At 36.8% G+C, this 16920-nt stretch overlaps 1 protein-coding gene across 4 annotated transcripts in view; it reads right to left on the reverse strand.

Annotated features, from left to right (window-relative positions):
* Nucleotides 1–4961: 4961 nt before the first annotated feature.
* Nucleotides 4962–16920, reverse strand: part of STRN3 (striatin 3) — a 59986-nt gene continuing 48027 nt past the window's right edge. For 2 of the 4 annotated variants that reach the window (XM_057388810.1, XM_057387368.1), the window contains 8 exons: nucleotides 15482–15657; nucleotides 15307–15354; nucleotides 13485–13606; nucleotides 12636–12803; nucleotides 12244–12384; nucleotides 10285–10392; nucleotides 7965–8051; nucleotides 4963–7852 (listed from right to left, as the gene is read on the reverse strand). In XM_057388810.1, the coding sequence (XP_057244793.1) occupies nucleotides 7683–7852; nucleotides 7965–8051; nucleotides 10285–10392; nucleotides 12244–12384; nucleotides 12636–12803; nucleotides 13485–13606; nucleotides 15307–15354; nucleotides 15482–15657 (1020 nt within the window). In that variant the 3' untranslated portion in view covers nucleotides 4963–7682. Of the gene's footprint in view, nucleotides 7853–7964; nucleotides 8052–10284; nucleotides 10393–12243; nucleotides 12385–12635; nucleotides 12804–13484; nucleotides 13607–15306; nucleotides 15355–15481; nucleotides 15658–16920 lie in introns of all 4 variants that reach the window. The other 2 variants (XM_057388125.1, XM_057389455.1) reach the window with 2 other exon arrangements.

A 16920-nucleotide genomic window follows, 5' to 3' on the forward strand; every position in this document is an offset into this window, starting at 1 on the left:
AAAATAGAGACATATTTTCACCTTCCCTGTAATGAAGAAGTGGGGACGATTTCTTAGGTCTTGCTTTTAAGCCTTATTTTTTAYAGGGCAACTCTCAGTATCACTTCTTAGATCCATCAATTTTGTCAGCACTTTCCTTCTTTTCAGTAGGCTGAAGGGTAAGTCAGCTCCAGAAAGCATCAAACCATTAAAAACAGCAGAAAACTTCTCTTTTCCATGCAAGTGGCACAGAAGGCCTGAGCACATTGTCAAAGATGATCAACTTTATTCTTAAACAAACTGCCTGGGAACTGGGGACTTAGATCCCAAGCCTAACAAAATCAGTGGGTTTGGCTTGGTCCTGGGACACTAGAGTGGTGTACATGGCTGAATAGCTTGTGATAACCTGTCATCCAAACATAAACACTAAATACATGGAAACCCTCAGTGAACAGTTTATAACTGAAGTACGAGCAACATTTCAGTTATACATGTCTATCAACTGGAGCAAACATTCTTTTGTCCTCATTTGCTTCACAAATTTTGCCTCCAGCCTCAGTTGAAGRGAGAGCAGGTCCTGAAATTTTGCTATGATAAAATCCAAGATCTCAATCTCTGCCTTGAAGCAAATGACCACTTTAAATTTAATCTCACTAGGATCAAAATTTCCTTTCCTTTCAAACAATCAAGTCTGGTTGAAGTGCCCTTGACCATAAGCTGCTTTCATGAAATGAAGGGTATTATTACTCCGTAATTTGTTTACATTCATCTGCATCAATATATGAATAGTCTGTCCTTACCATTTGTCTCTGCATTYCAGAAGCAGAGCAGCTGCCTGTAAACAGCAGGGGCAGCTGATCTATAGCCACGCCAGGATGATGAGGGGAAGGAGTTAGGAGCAGGTAGCATCGCTTCCCGGCTGCCAAGGAGCTGAGGCTCCCGCTGAGGGCGCTCTCCTGGAAGTGCGGTGCTGTCAGCTGGAATAGACCCTCAGCCTCGGGGCATGACTGAACCTACAGCTGAACTTCATGCTGGATCAGTTCCTAAGACCCCAGCATGGGAATCCTGCACTGCTGTTTTTGCTAGCAAATGTTAACTWAACTTTTCCAACCTTTGCTGAGGTCAGATACTGCCTTTAGTATTTAACAGCAACAGGAGTATGGCAGAATGTAAACAAAGGGATAAAAACTGTTTTTCTGCCCTGGTGGATGTGATCAGATAACAAGTATGATAAACAACTACCTGCCAAAGAATACAAGTTAGAGACAATAAGAAGTCAAAAGATTGAGAGAAAGACTGTCAAGATTTAGGAAAATACTTTAAATTAGATGGGAAAATCATAAAAATTACTAACTTAGCACCGCTTTCAAATTTTTGATAAGTTCCAAGTCAAACAAACTGTATAATTAAAACTTTTTTTTCAAATCAAAAGCAAATTCATAATTATGATGTTTGTGAAATTCTCTTTACACCCTTAGTTATTTTAAGAATATACTACTTGTTCAGAAAAGGTAGATGGGAAAACAGCTTTCTCTTGTCAAAACGTTCTAAATTAAGTGAGATACACAAATTTGTTGAACCAATTCTGGCGCCAGTTTAAAAACAAAACAGATCTGTCTGGCATAGCATGCTGGTAGCAAATACATCAGCAAGGAATTTACTCCCCAGTGGTCAGATCTGCTCAAATCTAAACAGAGATTAGACTAACACAAACCATTAGGAGAAAGTGACCATGATCAGCTGCCTCTGTTAAGCTCAAATATTTGCCAAAAACCGGCTTCTGACAGAATATAATGCATATGCACCATGGAAACTGGCAGGCATTAGGTCACTCAGACTGGCGGAAATATTTCCAGCCTCTAAGAAATTCTTCTGTACAGCAGCTGCCAGATAAATCTTAACAGAAAACTATGCTTATTTGGATTAGCAGAGTCAGTCACCTRGGTTATCTCAGGCAAGAGAGTCACAGCAGTAATTCAGGAAGCCAACACACAGCTCCTGCTCTGCAAACATCTACCTGAGTAATGAGAATGCATCAGTATTTTAACAGACTTCCTGTCATTAAAATTCTGCCAGCTGCCCACTGCCCTTCTCCCAGCAGTCTGATGCTTCTCAACTGCTGAGCTGCAGCAGCCTGGTCTGCACACCCAGAACCCTCCTCCCTGCCTGATGCACACAGGATGTTTCCCCAACAGAGCTAAAGGATCTGACTGCTTTCCTCCCAGCCACTGCTGAGATTTCAAAAAAGGAAGATACTACTGCATGAAGCAGGAGCTTCTTATTTCTTTATTATTATCAGTCTCACAAGAGCTTAGATGCAAAATGCTCCTAACCAAATAAGCAGCTCTTCAGAAAGAAAAATTGCCATATTTTAATTAAGATACAATTAAAAAGCAAGATACACACCCATTTCAAGGTACAAGAGAGCAACTGGAAAGRTATCTGAAACAATWAAAAAAAGGTGCTTAAAGAAGCCAATGAGGCCAGTCACCACAAAATCTCCCAAGAATACCGTCACCTTGGGCAGCCGTCCTTTCATGAAGGAAAACCACATCCTCTTGGCCAGCTGCTGCTCACAAGCAGAACTCCAGCAGCCATCAGGCATGCTCTGAGAAGTGCCCAGAYGTAACTGATCTCTCCAGGTTCACCAGGATCAGCAACAGCTTCCCAACAGCCACATGGCAAGCCAAGCTGAGGTGGGGACAAGTCTCAGGAAACACCTCACGGATACATGACCAACAGTAGGCAACACAAGCAGCTCTCCCTCTTTACCAACACCATGATGTCTGAARGCAGGGAAGGCAAAACCTCTCCTGSCCTGCCTGCTCASAGCTCAYTGTGGAACTCCTGCAGCCCTGCTCTGTTCCAGGCCAGAAGTGGCCAATACAGCCTGGCCAGCCCCAGCAGCTCCCTCCACCCACAGCAGATGGACCACAAGACTGCACCAAGTTTATAAAGCCACCCTCTCAAGTTCAAATGGATGTGTATTTCTGTTTATCACRCACACTCACAACCTAACACAATACAAGCTACTCTTTCCTTCTCTTGGAGCCTCAAGCTTTCAAGAAGTGTTGAAAGACAAAAGCAGATGGAAGAARGAAGTTGGCAAGTCAGCTGGCACTAATGAATGCTTAAGACTGAATAAAGTTAAGAATCTTTGTAATATTGTAACAAATGTTCAACTCCGGAAAGTTCCTCTTGTGAAAACTGCTTTTAAAAAATGATGACACAGCCTATCCCGTTTATGTCAGAAAGGAACCTGARGATAAACAAATCACTGTCTTCTTCCTTCAGGTTAAATGGTCTCCAACACATTCATGTCAAAGACATCCCAAAAGGAAATATCCCTTGACCACCAAATGAAATATTTATTCTAAGATACCCAGTATTCTCTGAGGCAGAATGGAGCATTTCATCTAAGGAAGTTAAAAAACTCAAACCTATCTTCYGTAATAGCAATAAACCATTCCAAAAGCCATGTTAACAATTAAACTACCATTATCTTCATTTTTATTTGAAAGACCATCTCTTTTCAAAAAATTGATGTCATTTGTAAAGAATGGGTCAATATCAATACTTTGGAAATTGGCTAAGACAAATACAGCTCCCAGCAATACTCAGTTACCTATTAATACATTTGAATTACGTAAGACTCAAAGGTGTGCATTCTCCAAGTATCAACAGAGCAAGTATAAAAATGGAACTTAAACCCTCTTTCTTGCCCATCTCAGAAGTAGCATTTTAAAACAATACTGAAGCCTTCTGCTTTTGTCATTTCTTTTTAAAAGTTCTTAAACTCAGATTTACACAGACATACACACACATGCACTGTAGTGACACCAAGCTGAGTGGTGTGGTTGACACACCGGAAGGATGGATGCCATCTRGAGGGACCTGGACAAGCTCAAGAAGCGGGCTGGGATTCTCCTGAGGCTTAACAAGACCAAGTGCAAGCTGCTGCACCCAGGTCAGGAAAACCCCCAGTATCAACACAGGCTGGGAATGGACAGATCAGAGCACCCTGTCCAGAAGGACCTGGGGGTGCTGATGGGTGAGAGGCCAGACATGACCCGGCCATGGGCACTCAGAGCCCAGAGAGACAATGCTGGGCTGCATCCAAAGGAGCATGAAACCAAATAGATGACCAAAAATAGAAACCAAAAATGCCAGCAGTCAGCATTGCATGACCAAGGGGCTTTCCACTGATGTGAGAYGGGAAGTGCTAGAGCAAAGTGCTATCAGTTTTAAAATAAATTAAAGCACATAGTAAGAGCTTGCCTGGACAGAGTGTGCTACCAGTTTCAAAATAAATTAGCATACAGTATGTGAAATGCATAGCCTCTGACAATGTAACCTCAAGCCCAAGAGTTTTCCACTTAGAAAATCTCCAGTTTTCTCCTGGGAAGTAAATTCATCCTTAGTATTTCTAAATTAGGGAAGGCTCTTAACAAGGGCTTGTTACACTCTTTTTCACAGTATTTGTTATTTATGTGGACTGCATACTACTATTTATTCTATAGTGGACTACAGTCACCACYGATCTGCTTAAAACAATAAATCTGTTTCTACAATAAAAAGCAGGATGGATACTAAGTTTGTTAACATCAATCACACCCAAATGCTAAATGTATTAGGCACATTGAGGTATTTTTCCATTCGGGTTCTGAGCACCAGTCCTTTGGGTCTCACAAAAGAGAAGTAAATGTTTTCATAAGTTGAGCTGTTTTTGCTAAACAAAACAATTTCTTTCAACACTATCATTTTCCCCATCACCAGTACTACAGCTCTTCTGTTCTAAAAAACACAAAACCAACAAATAAAGGTTTTAGCATGTTATACCCCACAACAAATAAACTGAGACTGTATTAGAAATCATTGGCAATATTCAATAAATGATGCTTCACTATAGCAYTGGATCCACTATGCAGCAGAGAACTAGGATGACCATTAAAATTTCAATTAAGGAAAATAAGCAAATAGTTTTGGTTTTATCATTTCAATTTTAATACAATTAAAAAAAAGGTAAATGTTATGCATGGTAATGTTTATTAAACAATCACATTTCATTTAAGCATTAAAATGCAGCAGTCTGGAAAAGCTGCCAGAAACAATGTTTGGCTTCAGAAAAGGCGATTATGAAATTACTTCCAATAAAATTCAAATACTCTCTTGTCTGTTGATTAGTTGAATGCTTTAGACTGGAAAGAACAAAAAGTGCAAATCAGCTGAATGTTATTTCCAAAAGTAAAGTCTTAGTGTCCTACAAGCAATTACTGAAAGGCCTCACCTCAATCTTCATAATAAAGGACAAAATTCTCCAATTCCTATACAATTATAATTTACTGTAACATTTCAAGCAATGCAACATTATTACTAAAACAAAATTAATTTCAAAATATAACTGCAGTATTCTGCCTACCATAAGCACCTCTTTCCTTTTTTTTTTTTCAAATTCTAATTTGCTTGACATGAGATGGCATGAAATACATTCTTACTGGAAAACTGGAAACTTACACGGAACAACGCAGTTGAACCACTTATAGGAACATGTTATAGCTTTAGTTAACTTATACCTAAACATAGTATTTTACATGAAAATATTCATATTGTGGTATTCTGTTTCTGCTGATACACTTTGAGCAAAGTGACTCAWCACAGGATAGGTAAATGCTGACCTTCCATTTAGTTTTCTGTGCATCATCTTTATGGGAGGACTTGGAAAGAAATGGACAAAGGTAAGATATATGGGCAAATTTTAAGCAKGTAGAATTTTTTKTTTTAATTCAACACAATGATTCAGTGGCAGTTTGAAATAAAAACCTTTCTGGAGTACCTTTCTGGCTCCCAAATCACTTCAGAATCATTTCATACGCAAAGACAAYGAAAAACACTGCAATTATCATCTTATAAGAGCTGTAAGAATACGCTAGCAATTTTTGTTTTGTTCTTGTAAAAATATTTTAAAACATTGTGGAAACATGTTCTTATACGTGGGTACTGCTGCTTGAAACTGAACAGTTGGTTGACATCCAGACAACTATTACAATCTTGCAAAAGCAAAGCAGCTTATAAGCATAATAAACAAATGGTCATTTTGCTAAAATTGAGACCTAATTTAGTAATTTGTAGAATGACTCTTTCAAACTGTGCAACACAAAATAATGTAGCCAACAGTAACATACAGGTACACCATTTAATATTTATTATATGCATTTTATATACATTATTTTTCAACAGCTGTACTTTTGCTATGTGGTACAATCTTAAAAATTTGCTGATTCATAGTTTGTAAAACAGAAACCTTACAAAACTCATCAAAACTCGCAAACTGATCAGAAAAGTTTTGTGGAAGACTAGAAAAAATACTTTTTTGTATTAATCATGCATTACACAAACAAAATTTTTAGTTACACCATAAACTGAAGCACATCTGAAAAATAAAATAAAAGCAGGGAGTAACTAGTCAAAACACAGCAGATTTATGAATCTTGAATTAACTACTTTTGTATTCTATTTGAAATGCAAATAAAAATAATTTTCACTCCAAAGGTTCTGAAACAAGATTGTTTTTTTGGAATCAACTCCACTCCAGGTACTTAACCAGAGGAAAAAGAATTTCTTGGTTTGCAACTTTAGAATTATCAAATGTCCCATTTTCTCCTCTATTTTAGACTGTTCAAAGAGTGCCATAACAGATATACAGGGCCCTTTAACACACTACATAAAAGGATATAAAGACCAACAAAAAGTGAAATAAATAACAATAGGCCATTAGCAAGATGGGTAATCCTTGATAAATAAACTCGTAAATACAGTAAGATGTACAAAATATCACATAGTGATAGGATGCCAAGATTAATTTTTTTTAAGAGTTCATTCAGGGGTGTTAACCCCTCTGTGTTTCATTTGAACACATTTTACAGTCCTTTATTTATGAAGACAGTTATGCAATGATGATGAATTAGCATCCTTAAGCAAGGACTTAGCTGAGCTGTATTAGGCAAAAGAAGGGAAGATTGTGGTTACACGGCAGCGGGTCAGTGAGATCTCTGTGTTTTAGGGTTCTATAATGCAGAAAAACATTATCAATACAATCTTGAGCACTGTTGTGACAGGCTAAATATATAAAAAGACTTATAAAAACTAGAATTTTATCCAAACATTTTGTGCAACTAATGCTAAAATATTTTAAGTTAAATTTCCTTTTCTTTAAAGCAAAATAAAAGTTTAAAAGGGGAATCTGTGGCATTCAACTGATAAACAGAAGATTACTAAGAGATGAAAAGAAAGCTACTCTTGGAGCTCACTTCCCCCCACAAGAGCACCACATTCCTAACCCTAAGGCAGCACACAGAGTCCAAAATAAAAGTCTTTTGTAAGATCAGACTCCACGTTTGCTTAAAGACACCTAAAGAACAGACATACGCTCAGTTCATATCCAGTCAAGGCTACAAATACTGGTTTTCTTTTTTGTATTTGTCCCCACCCCCCCAAATACAGTAATTACAGTTAAATGAATGAGCCTGACATTGTTCAGGATGTGGTGACTTTCCACCAACTTATACCTGCCCCACTTAAGAGCCTCTACCCAGGCAGATCAGATGTAGTGTCTTACTGGTAACCTTATAATTGATGGCAGTGACGCATTCCCTCTTTTTTGTCCAAACAGACCTGCTGTTATGATGCAGGTTTGTTCTGCTATGTCACACGAATACTTTGGCAAGGGCATCAGCTCCTGCACTGGCAATATATGCTTTTGATGGATGAAATGCTACATCATAAATTGATTCATCCAGCTTTTTCCTATGAGCTGTTATTTCTTGCACACATGTCTTGCTGTCCAAATTCCACAACCTAATGGAACAATCATGGCCTGTTTAGGAAGAAAAGAAACAAAAAAGACGAAAGATTATATTTGTCAGACATTGTGTGCATCATAAATGCAAAATTTGTATAGAGCATATAGAAAATGAAAAAAACCTTACTTCCAGACATTAAATAGATTCCATTAGGATCTACAGCTAGACTTGTGACAGCATCCAAATGAGCAACCATAGAATGGATCATTTTACCTAAAAGCAAAATAAACAGTGAATTTCCTGTGAGGTATTGCTTGTTTAAAAAAAAAAAAACCAACACAACATTCGCATTTAATGGAATGTAACATAACATGCTTATTTAGATTCCAGTAATACTTGAATGATCATATTGCATTAGAAATTATGAAGTTTCAACTGCAGACTCTTGTATAAACATTAGGGTAAATGACACACAACTCTCAAAAAGGTATTCCCAATATATGCAATCTTTTTATCCATTTGGTATCTTTATTGGCAGCAATGAATGAAGACTAAGTCTCAAATAATTGGGTGACAACCTCAATTTTTAGTCCTTTAAATGTTCTAATAACTACTCCAGAAGGAGAGAGTGTTGATGAAGCTTTGTAAAATGAGCCTTACTGAGCCATATCAATGGTCCACCTACTTCTGTCATTTATAGGAGAGAAAAATAAGGCAATTATAGGTGATACTTGCCCAAAATACTCCAGCTTCTAAGCATTAACTGTTATGTCACAAACCAGACGGGTTAACTCTGCATTCAACTACTCTTAATGCATTTCATTTCATTGACCTCCATTCCTGGACTCTTAACAATGTCTTTTAGCACTTCATGATGCTTTTTGGAAGGAGTTCTGGAATGTTAAACTGCACAGAAGAACTACTACCTCTTTTCTGTTTTGARCCTTCCACCTGTTGGGGATTAGCAACTGAACCTTAGTTCATGTGTCAAAAGAAAGCAAATAAATTCCTGTAAGACCATGACCAACATGAAGAAAATAAAGAACCTTTGTCCAGTTGTTTGTCTTCCAGAATAAGCTAAAAGCTACTGAAGATCTTYGATCACCTTCTTAACCATTCTTTCAAACATATTAATTCGGCTATATCTCTTCTAAGATCTCGTTCAAAATATTCATGAAGGTATTAACAATGTTCTCTTTTGCTGTTTATCCCTTTCCCTCCTCCTGAAATGCATTTTGCTATTCTGACTGCTAAGCAATCAACTAATATTTTTATCCAACCTCTTACTGTAACTCCAAGGTTTTACTCTGAATAAGAACAGTCAGCTCAGTGATTATTATTTTATATTACAATGTTTATTTTTCCTTACATGTACCATTTCACATTCATCCACATGGAATTTAATTTGCCTGTTTTTATGTCTGTTAAGATCTCCAGTTCTTCCTTGTCAGCCCTCATGTTTAATAACCTGAATTAATGAATGTCAGTTAACTGCCAATATACTGTTCCCTGTTCAGATGACTCATTATGTTGAACCACTGCTGATCCCTCCAGACCTGCTAATAYTTTATTCCACAAAAAGACCATTTATTTCTACCGTCCATTTCCTGTCTTAGATCCAATTATTTGTTCATGCAGGTTTCTTTTTCCTTATTCTATGTCTTTGTTTCTTTAAAGTAATAAATCTTAATTTCAGCAACATCAATGCAATGCATTTAATGACCACAATTCAAATACATACATTCATGGAAGGTGAAAAAAATTCCACTTTTTGCTTTAGAAAACAAAAACCTCAGGAACACAATCCACTACTGTGCCCAAACCAAACACACTTGTAATGGGGATTTTGCATGTGTTTACTTTAAGTGAGCTCGATTTTTTTTTTCTTCCTACTTTAATAGAATAACATGAAGGGAGTTACAGGTAAGTTCAAAAATGGCAAGTGTAAGTTTGTTTTTAAATTATTCCAATGTTTTTGTCATGACAGAGTGCAGTTTTCCCCTATAGTCTTCTTTATCCTCTTCCTTCCGATAATTTTTACTTTTATAAACTTAACAATTTAAGTGTAACACAGGAATTCATTACCATGATGAATTTAAGGTTATTTCTTGCCCTAATAGGTACTAAGCAATCTTTTTCACTGCTGAGAGTTGAAAAACATAGCTGACACATGCTTAGAGTTAAAAGTATGGAAATGATGAAAGAAGGGAAAAAACAGACATACTCCATAAATTAGGGAAGCTCTAAATTAAAGACAACTTTCTTGTCCCTCACAACTCTCTCTGCTTGTTYTAAAAGTGTTTTCTGACCAGTGAAGTCACAATTGCAACAGATAGCACTATTTCACAGAGAAGTTAGTTAAAATTTTAATCTTAGAAATACCAAAACTGTGTTTTGTATAAGACTATGTCACTAGTTAATTTTCTACAAAATGGCATTCTCCCTATGCCATCCAGATTTCTTTAAACATATTTGTATGTACAAACTAGGTTCTCTTTATCCTTACCCGTTTTGTTGTCAAAGAATTTGATGTGTCTATCTTCATGGGCTGTAATAGTTACAGGAAGTGTGGGATGACTTACTACCTTGTTAATGTGAGTATTTGATTGTACACCTGAAAATAAAGTTGAAGATTATTCATGTGTCTTAAAGAAAGTGTTAAAGTTAAAATGACAGTATTTTAGCATTACATTTGATCAGCAGATCTCCTAAGAAATAAAGCTTCTTGCTTTACAAGATGGGACAAAGTGAAGTAGACTCTAGCCTATATATTATAAGGTTACACTTACAGGTAGTTTACACACTAAAGTTTACACACTATGAAAGATTCTTGAGAGAGAAAACCCAGCAAACAGGGCAGCACTTGCCAAGTAGGAACAAACTGCAACATGTGTAATACATGTTCATCACACAGGTCTTACACCTAYACATCAAAAAATATTTAGCTTGGGGGAAAAGACAAGACAAAATTACAGAGTGGTTTGGGTTGGAGGGAACACCTTCTACTAGACCAGAGAATCCAAATAACTAAAGTCAACCTAACCTCTTAAACTGTCAGATATACTTGTGACTTCAATTTCAACCTGAACAATGAATGGCTTAAAATCTCTTTAGAAGTCTACAAGACACTCATTAAAAAAACTTTCTAATCTTGATATTATAATATCTGTGCTTAATTTTTCTTGATTCCATTTAAGTCTCCAAACTAGAAAAGGTATTTCTCTGAATGGTGATGTTCCTTCTCACCTCCATGTCAGGCTTTGCACAAGATATCTGTAAGATAGCTTTTACAGTTTTGTAACCTGTGTTGAAGTCTGTAAGTTTAATAATTAAGTAAACTAGACTACTTCAAAAGGAGAAGCAAATTCTTCCCTTGCATTATTCTTTTAGATTGCATTTTATAGCAAGGAATGACCAGAAACCTTACAAAACACTTGAATGTCTAGAAGACCCCTCTAATCTAGACTTTCATCAGATACAGCTCATCAAGAATTAATTGCATGTATCTCTGTAACACTATTTGCAGCAACAGGATTTCTAAACAGTTTCACAAGAAAGTGTTTTTAATCCCAGTTTGTGCAGCATTCTACACTGGACTGAATTTTCTGTTTCATTCACCTATTACTCACCTACTTGTCTTAACATCCTGCATGTCAAGGCTATATCATAAAAACTGTGGTTTAACAAAGCAACTGAATCTTGAGAAATCTTGGAGAACAGTAACKGTTGCTTTCACTATCACTAACTACATTCAAATCCTGCTAACAGATTCCTAAAATGGCTTGGGTGGAAGGGATCTTAAACATTAGTTAGTTCCAATCCCCACTGCCACAGGCAGGACCATCATCCACTAAACAAGCTTGTTTAAATCCACATCCAACCTGGCCTAGAACACTTCCCAGGGATGAAGCATCCACAGTTTCTCTGAGCAACTTGTGCCAGTGCCTCACCACCCTCAATTTCTTTCTAATATCTAACCTAAACATACCCTCTTCCAGTTTGAAACCATTACCCATTATCTTGTCATCATATGCCCTTGTAACGTGTTCCTGTCCAAGTTTCTTGCAGGTTCCTTTAGGTCTGAAAGATCACAGTAATGTCTTCCAAGAACCTTCTCCAGTCTGAACAACCCCAACCCTCTCAGCCTGTCTTCACAGCAGAGGTGCCCCAGTCCTGGGATCACCTTCATGACCTTGCTCTGGACTCATTCCAACAGGTCTCTGTCCTTGTTATGCTGGGGCCCCAGACAGAGACGCAGCACTCCAGGCAGAGTCTCACAAGAGCAGASTAGAGGGGCTGACACAACTTTCTATAGTGTTTGTTCCCAGCATCTTAAAGAATCTAACCATCTTTCAAACTGAATGATGCAGAAGAGGAATAAACTCTTTAATTTACTACACCATACAATAAATACCACAGGTACTTCATCCAAGGTGGGTATTTATTACAGAARTGCTCTACTTACCAGATTCTACCTGTGATGAAAACATTACCACTGACTGGGATGTTTCTAAATCATAGATGACTGTGCTGCCAGTGTTAAAAGATGCCACCATATGAGCAGGGTCACAACCTATAAAGTCAACTGATGTAGGTATTCCATGCTCTAGAAGGAGTGAAAAATATCTTTAGAATGAATAAAACACTTTTGAAATTTCTGACAGTTTAAACATTTAAGCTCACACTTTAAAGAAGAAATTTGTTCCTTTCTTTAAAGTAATGCTACAGCATCAAGATTATTTCATTAAAAGTTCTTCCTTTAGCTCTGTTACCTAGTTTGGATAAATGGAGATAATGAGCCTGGATACATCAACAGCTGCCTCCTAACAGATTTTCAAAATCACTGCAAAAAGTTACCTTTCTCTCCATTGTAAGTGCAAATACAGGGAACTTTTTCCGGTGGGTTCCATAACCTAATAGTGCCATCTGCTGAACAAGAGAGCAAGTGATTCTTTACACCACTGTAAGCAAGACCCCAGACTGCATCTGTGTGAGCAATTAATGTGCCAGCTAGAACGTTTGGCTCTGAAAAAAAAAAGTTCAGACATGTTTTAGTGAAGAACATTAAGTATTTGTTGTACCTCAATATAAATTAMATTCTATTTAAAACAGTCATATAATTCCCCTACTCTTCCTGTTCAAGCAACAGCTAGAATATTACACAAGTCATTTAGCACAATGACTAATTGTGCCATCTTCCTGCCACTTCCTGCCACTGCCATCTTCCTCAAAAAACCAACCAAACAGGAGAACAAAAACTCAAACCCAGAAACCTTACCAAACCAAGCCAGCCAACTAAAATAACCCCACAAGCAACTCAAAAAACTATGTCCCTTTTTCCAGAATTATACATTCTTGTTACCACCTGCTCTCTTATTACTTCCTTCCAAATTCARCATCTTAAAGATTCTTGATCAAAGCCCTTCCTTTGTACAAGGTGCAGAAAATCAGCTTTCTACTTAAACACTGTTTAGTGCTGTTTTTACTCAGCATACTCTACTGACACATATGTATGGGTCTAAAACTTACAAGCACACTAATAATAAAATCAGGATTAGTTTTTTCCTGTGGAACTGGGAATATTATTTTCATCTCCCTGATAAGTCATAATTGCCTTTTATAGAGGGTTTTAAAATCTATTCTATACCAGGATTTGAGTAGAGAAGTAAAAGAAAAAGATTTACACATAAGTCTTAAGGTACTTACCATAGGTATCATATGGATCCACATTAGGGCTAGGCATGTTCCACCACTGGATGGTTGCATCAATACCACCACTGAAACACTGTTCTCCATTGGAACTAATTGCCAATGACAATACAGGTCCACTATTGAGAGACAGAGAAGAAAGCTGATTGATAACTGCCTATGGGATAGAAGTGAAAATCTGGCTATCGATTTTCAAAAAAAAACATTTTGATTGGCTTAAGCAGTTAAGAACCCCTTAAACTACATAGAAACAATTGGACTAAGTATTCTTTAAGTCTCAACAAGTGGTATCAACCTCTATTAAAGTAATCATAAGCAATTAACTGAAACTATGCAAAATGAAGTAATTCAAAGAACTCCACCTTATTTCTCAGAAGTAACAGTACTTACACCAACAAATGGTGACTTTTTACAGTGTGTCTAGGCCAATCTAAAGCTAGCTGTGCAAAAATAGGTGGCTGTAGCTCCCCTCCCTGGCAACTATTCCCTCATCCTACTTCAAGAATGGATAGTAACCTATGCCCTAGCAAACTGGTTTAGAGAAATTATGCTAGAAATTGTACCTTGTGGCCAAAGCCAGACTCCTACTGGTTTAACTTCTTCAACCTGCTTGTTGTTATACCTGACAAGCAMAAGTGTAGCCCAAAAGAAGAAACAGGTCTACTACTTGGACATACTACTACCACCAGTTTAACTATACTGTAAAATTACATTCCCAAAATTAGCTGTCTGGGTCATTTGACAGCCTAACTCATGATTTAAATGAGTGCAGACAAACAAACTAGAATAACATATTTGAAGATATTGAAAAGGAAGACTATTGGCTGAATCCACCTATATATTTGGTAAAGTGAAGAATGAAACTGGGTAGAAAGGTAATGTTGCTCAATAATTACCTGAGGGAGAAAACAATAATATTACTTCATTACAACACACTAAAAGTCACAGAGTGGGGATTAGTTCTGTATCAGAACTTCCCCAAATGGCACCTTTAGGTATTCACTAACAAATACAGAAATAGCAGCCTAAATGTAGATAGAGACCTGGAGAATTCAGTTCATCAGTAGTCTTCTATCACTCACAAGAACTTATACTTCAATATGAGGACAAACTGGTCACCCAGCCTTGGGGAAGAGTGTTTTATGATTTAGCTAGCAATTGCAAAAATAAGATACTACATTCTATCATGTGGTATAAGGGAAGGGGGAAGGTGTTAGTAGTATGTGTAAACTTCCTAATATGATCTATGAATTAATTTTATTTTTTGTTGTTTTTTAAGGCTTACCAAAGAACTCTCTTGAAGCCTACCTGCTAACTGGGTTGGAGAGTGGATCTTTACTTATATAAGCCAAGTACTGCTCTGGCTATCAAGTGTGAGGTTTTATCTAGCCTTCTTATTGAAAGAAAGTGGAATTCAAATGAGCAAGTGAAACTCAGGCAGTAACAAAGCATTAACACAAGCTGAAAAATCACAAGGACTCAGACCTGTATCTGAGGTACCAGCCTCTAACTCACTCAATTTTTCCACATATTATATACATACAGTCTGAGACATGTGTTAGGTGATTTCATTATCATCATCTATAATATCTTCTTTCCACTGCAACTTATCAAATTCACCACTTTCTTGTTCTAGTGTTATCATGGACTCTGCAACTCATGACAGGGACTTGGTATTGACCTGTTTTACAAAGTATAATGGGTCTTGTCTAAACAATGTAAAAATTGTATAATTTGAGGCTTTGACAATGAATTTTCTTATGAATACATGAAATAACAACCATATATTTATCAGCCATGAATAATGTCAAACACTTACATGTGGGCCCTAAATGTGTAGATGGGTTCTACATCTAAAGAGGCACTCCTAAAAGAGAAAGAAGAGTTATTACTCTACAGAAAACCTGTACTGAGAAAGTCTGAAAAGGTAAGTTTGATCATTGTCAAAAGCACTTAAAACACAACTGATGTTTTATAAAAACCCATATACTTGCTTTTTGGCAGGAACCGTTTTCTGCAAATTCCAAAGTTTTAGAGTATGGTCCTCAGAGGCTGTAACCAGCACAGGCTCTACAGGATGAAAAGCTAATGCTCGCACTCCATCAAAATGACTGCGTAGCGTATACTTAGGGTTCCATGTCTTTCGGAAGGCATCTTTATTAGCTGGCAACTTGAAAGAAAGGAAAGAAATAGTTTTATCTTGGATTTTAAAATAGGTATTTTATACATACGCTCCCCCATATTTTTGGAAAACAGCCTATGCTTGATTTAGCTAATATATATTTAATTTTAAGTTTGCATTTATCTATTTATTTGTCCATATATATCTATAAATCTGGCCAGTTAGTCTGCAATTTTTTCTGTTGTAACAGTTTCCTTTGACCTAGGCTGGAACAATACATAATGTTAAATACAATGACAAGAAGATTTGATTTTCAAAAACTGATTTTAATCCTTTTGTGCAATGATACTAATTCTTCTTCCTTGAAGAAAAGGAAATGTTTCATTGCATATCATGCTGTCTGCACACCAGGAAGAGATTATAACTGTCCAAAGCTCATTTATCACTTAAACACAATAAAAATGAACTTGAGGTGCTTAGTGAGTGATCCTCCTCAGATGAGTAACTTGACTGAGACTGATAACAAACACACATAGCTCTTGAATACCTCTACAGGTGAAGGCATGTACACAGAAATAGCTAATCAAAATTTCATCACGTTTGTCATGACTTCAAACATAACATTACATAAATATTTTCAAGTCTTTAATGAGTTCTAAACATACTGTGAGACAGTAACCTAGCTGCTTTGTGAAACAATATATATGAACTATATGTCTATATACTGCAAACATCCAATTCRCAATCTTAACCTACAGATTCCTGGGCTAAAATACAATCATTACAGCTGCTTAATACTAATTATAGGTAACTCAAAATAGTTACCAGAAAACTTCAAGCCCTTCTAGTGATTGCAAGAGACTAATTCACAGCTTTGAATACAATTTATATTTATGCTGCAAGCAGACCCTTAAAAGACTACATCCCATCCTAAGCTTCCATCATAAAGAGACAACATGTCCAGGTACTTCTCTCTCTCTCCCCCTAAAGGCAGTTTAGAAAACTGACTTTAATCAGATGACCAAAATTAGCAAACTAAGAAAGAATGGAAGTTAATTGTATCCTTCCACTTACACATTAGCTGTTCACGAGTTAATTGTTAAGAGTGTGTTTCTCAACTGTGGGCCAGAATATCTTGACATCCCAAGATAATTTCAACATCACTAATAAGATATTAAAATCTCCCATAGCTAATAAAATCTTACTATCTCACATCTGTCAGGACTGAAAACAATTAAGATAATAGTGTAACATGCACTGTTAGTAAGTATTCTTGGACCAAATCTATAACCTGGACTGAATTATCACTAC

Source organism: Malurus melanocephalus, unplaced genomic scaffold, assembly GCF_030028575.1.
Source record: "Malurus melanocephalus ecotype Western Australia unplaced genomic scaffold, MMel_1.1 scaffold_0, whole genome shotgun sequence".
Classification (NCBI taxonomy): Eukaryota; Metazoa; Chordata; class Aves; order Passeriformes; family Maluridae; genus Malurus; species Malurus melanocephalus.